The 14,221-nt window shown below is 38.6% G+C and overlaps 1 protein-coding gene across 2 annotated transcripts in view; it reads left to right on the top strand.

Moving 5' to 3' along the window:
• ACOX3 (acyl-CoA oxidase 3, pristanoyl) overlaps positions 1-10,091 on the top strand; it is a 31,116-nt gene extending 21,025 nt beyond the window's left edge. For both annotated transcript variants that reach the window (XM_021550774.3, XM_021550773.3), the window contains exons 13-18: positions 997-1,110; positions 2,413-2,528; positions 5,085-5,259; positions 5,745-5,812; positions 6,486-6,572; positions 9,675-10,091. In XM_021550774.3, coding sequence (XP_021406449.2) covers positions 997-1,110; positions 2,413-2,528; positions 5,085-5,259; positions 5,745-5,812; positions 6,486-6,572; positions 9,675-9,794 — 680 coding nt within the window. In that variant the 3' untranslated portion in view covers positions 9,795-10,091. The remainder of the gene's footprint in view (positions 1-996; positions 1,111-2,412; positions 2,529-5,084; positions 5,260-5,744; positions 5,813-6,485; positions 6,573-9,674) is intronic.
• The last annotated feature ends 4,130 nt before the right edge of the window (positions 10,092-14,221 follow it).

Raw genomic sequence — 14,221 nt, forward strand, 5'->3', positions numbered from 1 at the left:
ATATGGTACATTCATAAGACTTGCTGCAAGAAATATTCTTTCTCCTGTCTTGCAGCAGCTAGCTAGATGTTTTGCTCTAATCATGTTAAGCCTGATTCTAACTCCCTGAGAAGTGCAGTTTAGTTCAATCAAATTACATCCAAGTCTGGGGTTCTAGGCAAAAGAAAGATGGGGACCTGTTAGAGAGGGTCCAGAGGAGGCCACCAAGATGCTCAGAGGCCTGGAACACCTCTGCTGTGAAGACTCAGAGAGAGAGTCGGGTATCTTCAGCCTAGAGAAGAGAAGGTTTGTTATGACCTTCCAGTACTTATAAAAAAGAGGGAGAGCTGCTTTTTACAGGGGCAGATAATCATGGGCCAAAGGGGAATGGTTTTAAAGTAAAATATGAGAGATTAAGGATAGATATTAGGAAGAAATTCTTCTCTGCAAGGATGATGAGACCTGGAGGGGCCATCCCTGAATGGAGTCATCCCTGCTCAAGGCCAGGCTGGATAGGGCTTGAAGCAACCTGGTCTAGTGGAAGGTGTCCTTGTCTAGGATGGGAGAGTTAGAACAAGATGACATTGAAGGTCCCTTCCAGCCCAAACCATTCTTTGATTCTGTGACTCTGTATTGGTAAAGTCATCATAAGTCTGTTTATTGTACTTGGAACAGCTCATATCACCTGACTTGGTAGCAATATCCATCACCACATCTTGAGCTCTCTAGAATTTGTTTCAGTTTTCCAGCAATGAATTTCACTAGCATCTTACAGAGCTGGAAAATTCAGCAGCTGGAGTTGAATCTTATGGGGAATAATTATAGGCAGTGATGTCAGGTTTTTCCACACTTGTCTACCAGTCTTCTTCTAGCTGGACTAGGCCATAATAATATAAGTATTATGGTCTAATTGCATCTGGCCTGTCAAGTGTATGCATGGCTTTGTAATAGGCTTTTAGTTCCAAAAAGTCTGATTTATTTTCTCATAAATCATTTTTATTTTCTCTGGTATTTCAGATAAAGCTCCTTTTGAATCCCCTTTGGGAACAATAAACTTTTTGCAAGACTACCATCATATTCTTGGCTGGAAATTCACAGCCATTAGCGTTGAAGATTGCATGGACTCCTCAGGTAGGTTTCTGCTGTTATTAAACTGATTCCAGAATTTTAAATTCCTTTCCGAAGAAAAGGATCCAGAGATTTGAGATTCAACCTCTGCTACTTATTAGATATTTGTCATATTTGCTGACATTTTTTGTATCACATGCATTTTTGTTTACTAAGAACATAGTTTGCATTTCAAAATACATTATATTTTCCCCAAATTCATTTCTGGAATGGAGGATAGCATCATATATTATTTTTTCTCTTTTTTTTCCTCTGAAATAACATCTCTGAGTTAGGGTTTTTCACCACTGTATTGCTGTTTTCCAGTTCTAAGGGGATATCACTAAAATAGCTTCTTTTAGTAAACAATACAAGGGATTTACAAGTATGTTGAAAAAGGCATGAAGTTCATCTGCTTTTGACAGATGCTTTTGATTCTATAGAGAAAAAATGAGTAATGGTGGCTTTACTCTGCTATAATCAAGTATGACATGAGATACCGTTCCCATTTGTGTATCACTGAGCCCAAATTGGCCCTTAGACACAAAAGTTAAAAAGAATACCAACACCTAATGAGAGAGAAATAGCACATACTCTCTCCTCTCATGGAATACCTACTGAACCAGACCATGGTTTAAAAAATGTCTGAATCTGTTTCTTGATCCATTCTGTTAGAAACTGGACTGTTAATCTAGATGCCTTAATTTAGGCTGTGTGTGAACACTCCCTATACCCTAAGGTATATTCTACATTAAATCTTCAACTAAGAAACAAGCAAACTGGATTCATGCAAGGACTTCATGCTGAATAACTTTTTACCTTAATAGTTCTAGGCTGCTCTTAGAAATATGACACAATTATGTAAAAGCTAGTAATTTAAATGTGATTACATTCAGCCACCAGTGAAAACAATGTTGCAAGTCACATGATTCCAATAATTGTGGACTGTCTTCTGTTCTTGTATTCGCAGAAGAGACTTTGTACCTTGCAGGCCTAAGTAAAAAAAAGGAAAAAAAATTATTCAAGTTAAGAGGTTTAAGCTGAGCTGTGACTACACCTTGTCTTCCAACTTAGGATCAGTTTGAAGTAGTGTATGGCCAGACATGATTATGTCTTCACTGTACCCTCACAACCTGACTGATCTCCCCAGATATTTATTGTATCTACATTATTGGCAAAAGTGGCATGTCAATGGCTTGATTAATTAATGCTTTTAGTTTTCATCACTAGTAAAAAAAAATATGATACTGTAGTAGAATTTTCATGTGACTTCTTGCATCATAACTGTGAATGTTAAGAATTTTGCTTTTTTTTTCTTTTTTCTAGTTCCTTTAGCAGCTTATAAATGGCTGGTTTGCTACCTGCTCCGAGAAAGTTACCGAAAAATGAATAAGGAGAAGCAGGCTGGACGAAGTGATTTTGAGGCAAAAAACAACAGTCAGGTAATACTTAATAATCTTTCTTATTTTATTTATTTATTTTCATCCAAGTCTTGTGAGTTTCTATTAGTTTTATCTTCTTGTATCATAAAGTACAATTTCCTGAACCATAAAGCAGCAAGTCAAATAACTAATAAAACTTAATACCTGACCATGTGCTTTGCATAGAACATGACAGCATGAGGATAATTACCAACAGCAGAAGTCTTCCAGGATATATTCAGGATATATTTCCCTTCAGAAAAGTTACAGGCATGTGCTGTGTGATGTCTTCAATTTTGATAGCACAACTTCTGAAGACTAAATCTGTTAGTATTAAATACACTGCAGCATCTGATTATTACTTCTCCATCTGCACTTGTGGCCAAATACATAGTGTAGGAAAGAATCTTGCTCTGGCAGGTAGGTAAACTAGATGACCTAATAGGTCTTTTTCATCTCTAATTCCTATAGTGCAAAGTACTCATGAAAGATACCAGACTGACAGCATTGGAACCTGAAAAGGAAACATTGACAATTTACATACAGCAGATCCACTCTCTCACCAGAGAGTTTTAACAGCTAGGATTGGCTTAACTCCAAATTTCAGCATTTATCCCCAAGCTCACCAGCTTCCTCTACTACCTCCATTGAGGAAAATTGGCTCTCATCCAAAGAATGAGCACTTGTCATTTGTCACTGGGAAAGGTCTGTTCCCTTAAGATGGTTGCTGTCATTTACTTTATCTGCAAAGCTAAAAAACAGCAAGAAGGAATAATCAGCATTCAGCTCTGCACCTAGAAAGACCCAGCCTGGCTTCAGCGGGGGGTGATCTGTGTGAAACCACTGGTAGAGGGGAGAAAATCTTTCCTGCTTTTACCCTAGAAGCAGATTATTAGAGAAACTCTTCAGGGTCAAATCCAGAATGGGAATATTCAGAAACTCCAGTCTGATTGTAGTTAGCCAGGTTTTGGTGAAGCTGGTGCTGGGGCCAGTGCATTAGAGAGTGAGCTCAGAAATATGAAGATTGTCTTATCTATTATATTTAGAATTCAAAGAGGTTCAGGCACACAAATGATTGTGAGATAGATGTTGATATACTTCAGGTCATTAGGGTTTTTTTTCTCCCTACAATTCATCCTCAGGACAGAAGGACTTTTTATTTTAAATGTCATGCCTCAAAAACATCTGAAAATGATTTACAAGCTATGCTTTGAAGACATGTACATCATGTACATATTTGATTTAAAACTTTCTCAGCATGAACTAACACTTTTCTGTCAGCCCAGTGGTTGACTAATACAAAATATTTGTTCATGCTATGGGGGATCTGTAAGAGATTCCTAGACTATCCCTAGGTTATTTTGGTTTGGATACAGCTTGATAGAAACAATACAGAAGTGCAAGAAATGGGAAAGAGGAAAATAGAATTATAGGAGAGAACAACAGGAAAATAATTCTTAATGTTTCATTTGTGATGTTAAGGCTTATTTCATTCTGACTAGGGAATTAGCATATCTGAAAAAAACATCTAGTATGGGAGCAGTTATCTGTACTGCTGCAGAGAATAGAGGATGTGTATTTTGCTGTTTATAAATATATCTGAGCTTGGACATAAATGTGCCACTGAGCAGCTGCTGTTGAGAGAGACAGTGATCCTTGGAATATGCCTTTTTTATATGCTGCAATGGATCTAAATGCAAGGATAATGCAAGTATTTAAAATAAAAGAATTTAAACTACTCAACTAAGTCTACACTAAAAAAATTAAACACCCAAACCTTAACAAAACAAAACACACACGAGTTACATCATTGCAGCAAGTCAGCCAGGAGAGCAATGGCATCATATTCCCCTGCTGTTCACCAGCTAGAATGTCAGTCAGCAATCTATCCCATGGCAGCACATATAGCAAAGTTAAAGTATATCAATGTAGAGAAGTGTTCCTATGTAAGTACATACAATTACTTAAGGTTTTATACTCTGCATTAACGTAATTGGTGACTTGTCTTCTTGTCAGATAGTTGACAAGGACTAGTTTAATAGTTTCTTCAAAACATGCTGCAATCTATTGCAATCCATCAACAGAATCCCCTCACGCTGACATGGTCAGATTTTTGTTTATTATTTGAAGGGATTGTAATAATTTTTCAATAGGAATATTTTATCTTCTTTATAAAGTGCTGGATCATATAAAATAAATATAAACCTACCTTTTTCCTTCTAGATTTATGTGGGTTTCTTAACAATCCTAAAACCAGCAGACCTGATTTTACATTGTCTTCTTTCTGATGTAGCTTCTTGATCCTATAGAGCCTGGGTGCAACTGGATGCAAAATTACACTGGTAATAGGGATTCAGTCTTCCTTCTGATAGGCATTTCATAAGACATTCCATAAGTAACCTTTACATAGACAATGTGGAAAGTGTTTTCTCCTACTGTTTCTTAGAATTTCTCAAGCTAGATCATCACACCTGAACCAGCTGAACTCCACTAACTTCACCAGACCAATGCCATGCTGTACAGGCTGAGGAGTGGCTCTTTGTATTTTGTTACTCAGTGTTCTTCCCTTCTCCTAAGGTGTTCTACTGTCGGTCTCTGGCTCTTGCTTTTATTGAGCAGACAGCCTTACAGCGCTACCACGACTACACTCACGATCCCAGCGTCCCGGCAGCTCTGCAGCCAGTGCTTAGGGATCTCACTGCTCTCTATGGGCTCTGGTCCTTGAGTAAACACCTGGCTGTGCTCTACCAAGGTGAGATCAGCTCCCTGAATGTTCTGTGTATGTCACTTTTTTATAAAAAGTACAAAAAGTATTCTCTGGCCGGGGCAGGGAATCCTAAGGATGATTTATGTTGCAGTATTTTCTTACTGTTTGTTTAATACGAAACAATCATTCTCGACCAAATTTTCAGGAGCTGGAATCTGCAGTGAAAAATTAACCCAAAAGTCTCTCTATTACCTTAGAGATGATGGAGAGATCACAGGTTTTGCTGTGATCCAGTGCTTGTGTGAGAGGATGAGGGATAGGCAGCAAGATGCTGTAGTGTAGCTCGTTACTGCAGAAGGCTCTGCATGGCTTGGATTAAGAGTTTTGCAGTCAGCTCATTAATGAAAGACTGTCAGTTCAATTACACAGGTGCAGCTACCTAGTCTTGCCTACTGAGCTCATGAACTTGGCAAAAAGTTTTTATCAGTGTAATCTTAACTGGTATAAGCTTCTCTGTGAATGTCTCTAAGGTGGCTATGCTTCAGGTGAACAACCTGGGAAATTTATTCAGGATGCTATTCTGGAGCTCTGTTACAGGGTAAGCCTGATTATTGTGATTAAGTATGTAGTATATAATCGCTAAAAGAGGGATACATGGCTTATAGTCATCAGAATATTCTTTACTTTAAGGGGTAATTTAGCAGGATATTACATTAATAATTTCTGAGTAATTTTCTGTAAAGTTTAGCAGCTCATTAACCCTGAATCTAGTCTTAGTTTATTTCAATAAATGGATAACAATATGTCCTAGCAAATAACAACATAGCATTTGTGGCCTTGCAATCTTATTGGAAAGCCAGTGAAATATTTCAACACAGTTATTCTTATTTCATTTTTGAGTTAGTTTGTGATTTATTTTTTTTTCTTAGCACAAAAGCTTTCCAAACCGTAACATATTCTTTGCTGGTCAGGAAAATTTTAAAAATAATCTGGTCGTTATGTTTTTAAAGTTCAAAAATATATGTGTAAGCAGCACCATATTGGTTAAAATGTGTTTAAAACTCCCTAGGTAAAGGAGGAAAACATTTGAAATACAGTCTCTTTTGGCAGTTAGGGAGTGAAAAAATTACAATTAAACTAGGCTACTTATTGTGGTTTTCTCTTAAATTATCAAAGCTGGCACTTTATGAAAATAATTTGTATGCTGCTCTGTAGTTCAGCCATAGAAAACTAGAGAAGTTGTCAAATGTATGTCTTTTGGTTTTAAACAGTTGAAAGATGATGCAGTTGCCCTGGTTGATGTCTTTGCTCCTTCTGACTTCATTCTCAATTCCACCATTGGTAAAGCAAGTGGAGAGGTAAGAAAACACATTGTAAATATTTTAAGTTTGATCATGAAAAAGATTATTGCCTGTAATTAGCCTTAACATATTCAAGACATTTCACAAGTACAAAAGAAAAGAAAGACACTTTTTCAGTGGAAAATACTACCAGAGTTAAATTGATATCATCAGAAAATGAACTTTTTTGTTTGCTGGAGATAAACTTCAATGGGAAACTTGTACAGCATTGCTGTAGTTTGCTGTTGTGGCCATCTGTGCACTGAACTGGAAAAGGGCTGAGAGAAATTTTTAGGCAGTTACACAAAGCTAGAGTTAGAAGCACAGGAAGAGCCATACTGGATTCAGTTCACAGAATACTCTGGGGCAGACAGGGATGGATGGCCAAAGAGAGCCCTGTGAAACAGATGAAATAGCAAAGTGTTCTTTTCCTGATGCCTCAGCTGTTGGCAGTTTAAGAGATGTCTCATGCTATAGGTTCTGTTTGTATCATTCTGTTAGAAGCCACAGATGTCTATTCTCCATTTTTTCCATCCATTTTCAAATTCAGCTGTCATTTGGCTTATATCACACCATCATTTCTACAGTTTGAGTATTGCTGGAAAATACTTTCTAGTCCCAGTCCATATCTATTTGCCATCTATGGGAGCCTTTTCATTCCTCTGACAGACCTTGTTTTCCTTCTCTGTGTATTTTCTGCTTCTGCCATATCCTTTCGGAAGTGGCATAACCAGACCTACAAGCAGGACTTGGGATGTGAGTGCACCATGGAGTTGGCTACAACAGCTCCTCGTCCCTCCCTGCCTTTTTTTGGACATATTTCAAAATCTGTATTTTATTCCAAATTCTCAGCAAACCAAAATTCTTGCTGATTGTGCCAAACCTACTCATCAAGGCTATGGGATAACTATTCTGTAGGGACCAGTGTCACTGTAGAGTAGTTTGGGTTGGTGTGGATGGATGCTGCAGACAATCCCTGGAGCCTGGGGAGCCTGCCAGGATGTTTGACAGGAATGCTGCATCAGATTCTGTGGTTTTCAGTATTTCCTGTGACTTCTTGTCTGAAGTTGTCCCTTGTTCCCATGGTGATCCAGCAGTACAGAGGGCAGAGCAGATGTTTCTGAGCTGACCTAACACAAACACAGTGATTACTTTGTTAGCACAGTCTTTGCAAATGAGTCAGGAAAGGCTGCCTCTACCTACCCATCTATCGCCTGGAGGGCTAGCATCACTATAGTCATCACTGGACACTTTGTTTCCATTTCTATAGGTTTTTGAGAATTAAATTAATGCAGAGGTCGTGGGAGGGAAGCTCTGAAGGTAACTCTGCAGAGAAGGAACACAGTTCATTAGAATGTTAACAGTATCTGTATTGACCAAAAGCCCATTTTAACACAATTTTCTGTCTGTGGCAGAAGCTGCGAGCAGATGCTATAGGCAGAAATATAAAATATGGTACAAGTGTATAGTGATCCATTCCTAGAATAGTATCCCCTTTCTAGCAGTCACCTGGAGATTTCTTATCAGTGTCTGATAAAGCTGTCATGACGGTTTTGGCTGGCTCCTCATTGGGTACCTCTTAGTTCTTGCAAATGCAGAAACCATAGAGACTTATCAATATTAGACACTAATATTAGGAGTATTATATGTGAGAAATGCATGTAGGAATCCAAACACTTCCTTATATACTTTTTTTATAAAGTCATTGAATTAGTGAGAAAATAATTTTAATCAGTGCTATTCAACCCCTGTTCTATAGAATTCAGGAACGTTTTCTGAACTGCCTGTAAGTCTGGTTTCAACTTGTGTAAATATTTTCAACTGAAATTCAGAAAAGGCTGCCAATCCCTCACCCAAAATACTTAATAAAGATCATTGTCTCCTGGCTGTCTATGTTTAATCCTCTATTCATTGCTATCTTTGCACCTTCTAAGAACCAATGCAAACATTTGAGTAAAAATTACAGCATGGTAAAGAATGGATTATCCAAGTATAACAAAAAGGTGAGATTAATTCAGGATAAGGTGTGTTGTGCTGCAGTGGAGTGCCTTGCACCATAACCCAAAGATCATAACTGGAGCTGAGGAGAAATTTCAATTTCTATTATAGGCGGCTTAAGCCATAAAGAATAATTTAGATTCTCTTTAAAAGAAACTGATGGAGTGAATAATTTCTCCATAAAAGTTTTGACAATCTCAGCCTAAGTCTGTAAAGGTATTGCCACATTTATTTCAGGATTTATTAAAAATTGTTAGACAACATTTAATCAAAATTAGAATGGAATAATTAATTTACATTAGCCCATGTAATCAAAGTAAAATATATTTAATAATAAATATATTTCAATATTTAAGTCATCACTGATATTTAGGGCCACAGCATCTTTTGATGAGAAAAAAGGCATTTCACTTTACCTCACTGAATGCTTTTATACCACATTAATATTTTGTTACACTGTATTCTCTTACAGCTGAAAAGATGTTCTGTCTTTCCTGATTTTTCTATAAAGTTATTTCAAGTTTTAAGCTTTTGTTAGTTATGCATTGACAAATATTGCTAAAATTATACTTTTGCAAAATTTGCTTCTTTTAAACTCTTACACAAAAAAAAAAAAAAAAAAATGCAAATTGGTAAAATGGCAAATAAGCAATCTGCTCTTGGGAGAAGAATTTCTTATGCTCAAATCAAACAGTTCACACTGGGAAAGAAGTTCTGTTACTTTCCAGAAGAGTGTTCAAAGATAACAACAGCTGTCCATGGGTGCTTTCAGACACAGTCCTCAGGTTGGGACACAACAACAATTGGCTTAATATAATCTTGTTTCCAAATTTCTGCCTTTGATAGTGTAACTCCTGTCAAGTTGAAAACCAGAGATAATAAAAGTTTCTGGTTTCCTGCTCTTATGCCAATGATAGTTTAAATGATTTACACAGAAATCTCACTTTGAAATTGTGTCCTTATTGTTCTGTTTGGTCTTGCCTGTACATAATTGTTCACATTTCTTATATAGAAATTCAGTCAAAATCTCATTTCAGCCAATAAGTTAACTTAATAATTTATCTTGCAGAAGTTTTGTTTCTTCTCTATGCATTAATCCTTTTTTTCTTAATTGTTTTGCAGATATACAAAAATATATGGGGAGAGATCCTTCAAGGCAACAAAGCTCTGAACAGACCTTCCTGGTGGGCAGAATTTTGCAGTAATAAACCTGTTATAGGCAGGCTGAGGTCAAGATTGTAAACCAAACAACTTTTAAGGGTCTGGATGGGCCTGAGATGGATGCCTTGTTATAAACATCAGGAGGAAATTAGACCATATGAACACCAAAATGGAAGGGATTTTCATTGAGATGTGCCAAGTTTTAAAATAACTTTGAAATCAAGTCCAACTTGATCTGAGAGACTGTTACCATAATAAAGACAAGATCCAAGAGCAGCACATCTCCACACTATAGATATTTTCTCAATGAAATTTTAAAATATGAAGATTTATTATAATCACTTCTTTGCAAAGTTTATAATAAAATTTTCCAATCACTCTCTGTTGTTACTTTCATATAACAGAAGGTAAATAATTAAAACACATTTGCCACCAGGAATTATGAATAAGCTGATAAAGGCAGAAAAGAAAATTAGGACAAGCTGGACAAAACCTGTATTAACTATGATTATAGCAACTTTGGGGGAGCATTTTTCCCCCTGCTCCTCTGTCCTCAGATTGCAGAGAACCACCTATATTGCCTTTCAGAAGACAAGAAGGGAAGAGGTGAGGACAAGCAATCATTTCAGTGTGAACAAAGGCAGGTATCTGTCCTTGGAGCACGGGGGAGTTTGCTGACTGCCCCGGTTCTGAGGAACCAAACAGCAACGTGGCAACGTGTGAAGATGGCTCTGATAGGTGGCACACCCTGTGTTGTCTTAGCTCAAAGTGGGAAATTGGAAACAATCACCATTGTTAACTTTTAGCTGAAAGGAATGTTCTTTTAGTAAAGATAGCTTCTTGGCCAGACTGAGAGCAGTTTTAGATGTTAATTTTACCAGCACAAGTTCAAAATTATCACCCTCAACACACTTCAGTTAAAAGAAAAGCTGAACAAAAAGTCTGAAATTCTATGGCTGTTGTTTATAGTCCCACTGGAAAAATGGATAAAAGCTATCCTGTTAAACTGTATGTTTTTTTTTCCTTAATTTCTTTTATTTTTCACCAGAGATAGTCAGTGTTGCCTATGGTTTTTCCTGCCTTTATTCTTTCTTGTTTTCCAGTGAGGTACTATAACTCAGAATGTCCTAATAGAAGCTCTTTTTCTTTTTCTTGCAATTGAGCTGTAGAAAAGTTTAATGTTCTTTGCTAAAAAAAAAAAAACACCCCCATTATAAAGTATTTCTTTTCTTTGAACTGTTTTGCCTCTTTTAATAAAGTCCAATAGGTGGCATCATCCTATGGAAGAAAAAATAGATCAATGCAGCTAAAACGCCTATCATTAGATGTTATGGAGTGGTGGGGTCTCATGATTATCCTTAGGAATTTTCCATATCAATGGGGAATCCAGCAAGTGTTTCTGAAGGAAAGAGGCAGAGCTTGTTTTGCCCAGTATCCAGTGTGGATACCAGGAACTCTGGCAGTAAAAAAAGGCAAATGGGGAAGATGCCATGCCACATTAAATGTAGGAGCACTGATGTGTCAGTCCCCATTTTGCACTATCAATGCTGATCAGCAGCATTATTGTGCTGTCATACATGTCTGTGATTTCACCATCACCTCTGAGCTCTTCCTAAGTGACTCAGTCTTTTCTTTCCTCCTTCCCCACAGGTGGGAAACAGCTGTGTGTAAATCTTGTGTATAAACTGTAAGTCTGTTTATGAGGCCTTGGTAGCCCAGAAGAAAATGCAAAGGTGTTTGGCATATGGCTTAAGCCACCTTCATCCCAATAAAGAAAAGACACAGCAAAACTGTCACAGTAGCAGAGACCAGGAGACCTGGTAAACCACAAGGCTACTCACCAAACACATGACAAGATAAACAGACACCCTGTAAAAATATATCCCTAAGCTGTTCCTGCTAATCTTATTATGACTATTCTGGCAACAGACAAACTCCCTGATACAAGCTGTGCCTCTCATGATAAGGACTGTACAAAGTGAAAAGTGCTGTTTGTTCTGAAAAGCGAACTTCAACTAGAGCAAGCACAGCAGAGGCTGCAACAGCAAGGACATGATTACGTGCAGTCAAAGTGGGATACTCAGTTAAATAGCACAGTTATGAACCCTAAATATGAAATGTCACACAGCCTGCAGTAAGCTTAGAGCTTTGTGGAACCCTTGGACACCTGGTTGATGGAAGGAATTACAGACCTGAGCACCAAAGCAGAAATAAGGAGAAGCACTGTGAGGCCTTGGGCATTTGCTCTTTGAAACATCCTGCATCCCCAGGCACTGGGTGCTGGTGGCTGCTCTCCGGGGCTGTTTGCAAGCTCAGTGCAGGTGTTCAGCAGCTGTCAGGCTTTGCATGCTGCAGCCAAGGCTGTCACTCTTTACTCTCACACCCAGTACAAAGCCGTGGTCCAGCAAAGGCAGGCTCATTCTATGGGCCAGAGCCACTCTGCACTCAACATTATCAGAAGTAGTATTTCTTGTATGAATACCTGGGTAACTGTGATCAGATTCTTTTATCAGGTAAGACTATGAATTTCTGACCTGTATTTTTAGCCAGCTCTGTAATCAAATGGGCAAAATGTTCCTTTTCCTCTGAAGGCAACAGCCAAATCTTCCAGAGGTCTTCTACGTCCAGCTTCTCAGAGCAGGAGAATTTGTATCTTTGAACTTGCAGAGCTGCAGCATGGAAAGAGAGAGATGTAATGAAATTTGGCATCCAGTTATCTACTAAATCATAGGGCAATAATTCAACAACTACCACAAGATGTCATTATTATATGCAGTTTCTTCCTCTTTGTAGAACATTAAATGAGAGACCTCTAGCAGAACAGAGAAGTAATTTCCCTCCCACTTCAAATGCCAAGCAAAGTTGGATGTGTCATTTTATCTTGGTTGGAGAACTGGGTCAAAATCAGTCAAATAGCTTCAGTCCAAAATAATTTGGCCTCAGGAATCCATTCTTTTAAGCTGCCACAAGAAGGCACCAGGAAGCTGAATCCAAGTAATCCTGAAAGAGCCATAAGACTGCATCCCTAGGGCCCTGTGCTCCTCTCCTGGAGAGTGGCAGTTTTCTGCTTTGTGACTGTCAAACCACTTGCCCAGGGTATTTCAAACCAGGTATTTCTTCTATGGTAAGATACTTCTTCTGAAGTGACTCAAAGCAAAAAGGTTATAACAGAAAGAATGGAATTGTTTATGTGTGCTAGAACACTGCACACATCTCCCTTGCTGATGTGGCAAGATAAATACATGAATATTTCACATCACCTTTTTAGGAGTGGTAGTTTCAGGAGGAATGCTTTGTGGGTCAGGTGGAAGCCCTGCCATGCTTTACATCTGCATTTCTGTGGATGTGGTTTCAGGGGTACTTGTTTTCTGCAGGAATGAGTAGACTCATATGCTGCTCTTCTGTTTGAAAGCCTCCTTCCCACTGTAATTAATGCCTTATCACACATTCTGCAGGGATGCGAGTTCCTCTTCTGTTTGCCTTTGTTCATATATTTTCTTTACTGACTTAATGTGTTTTCAAACGTGAGTGTCCCAGCCCATGCTGCCAGCATGACCACTCTGTCCCTCTGTTCCAGCCCTGCAGACACCACAGGGTTCCTGTGCTAGCACCACACCTTCACAGGCCTCCAGGGTTTTGTTATTCCCAATTCTCATTAGCCTGAGATCACAGTGAGATCATTTTAACTCGGTTCAATGGCCTGAGGAGCACCAAGGCCAGGGGAGCTGGCTGCGTGACATCCACGTGCTGCTCGCATCTGAGCCACGCTCCAGCCAGGTGGGGTCAGCTGGGTCACAGCAGGCTGCCCACAGCACTGCCACTGGCAACAGGGGCAGGAAGCTTCCTTCTTCTCCTGGCAAGACAAGCCACAGCTTTATGAGACACAAGCAGAGCATTTCACATCAGTTCCTTCCAAGGCAAAGAGAGGTAAATGCTGAGAACAGCAGTTCTGCTGACTACCTTGCCTTGTTTTAGTCTCAAATGTTTGCAGCCTGGTTGTGCTTGTTCAGCACTGCCTCAGCATGAATCTCTCTTGAATTAATTCAAGTTCCATCAGGAATTTCTTCACTGTGTATGACAAATAATAGACTAGTAAGTGCATGGCTAGAAGAATTCCTAGTGTATTTCCTGAAGGCAAATTTCACATTTTTATATTTTTCGTTTGGCCAGCCTCAATGTAGAGCATCTGCTGAGATTTCATCTATCTCCAAAGAGCCAGCATCACTGGACATTAGCTGCCTTCACCTGCCCATGTTCTTCCATCCTCCTGCCCTTCCCAACTCATTTCACTTGTCATCTTCTCTCTACTCAGAGCTCTGCTAAATACTTATTTTTGTCAACTTACAAAATATTCATTGTTACTCCTTGTTTTAAGCAAAGAATATTTTTAAATTACATGTTCTTGGATAGAAAAAATGCCTCAATTCATAATGTCAGGTTTTTTAGAAGGGCAGCATATTTGCCATGGAGTGATAACCAGGAGTTAGAAAACCACCTGTGGAAGACCA

This window comes from Lonchura striata, chromosome 4 (genome assembly GCF_046129695.1).
Source record: "Lonchura striata isolate bLonStr1 chromosome 4, bLonStr1.mat, whole genome shotgun sequence".
NCBI lineage: Eukaryota > Metazoa > Chordata > Aves > Passeriformes > Estrildidae > Lonchura > Lonchura striata.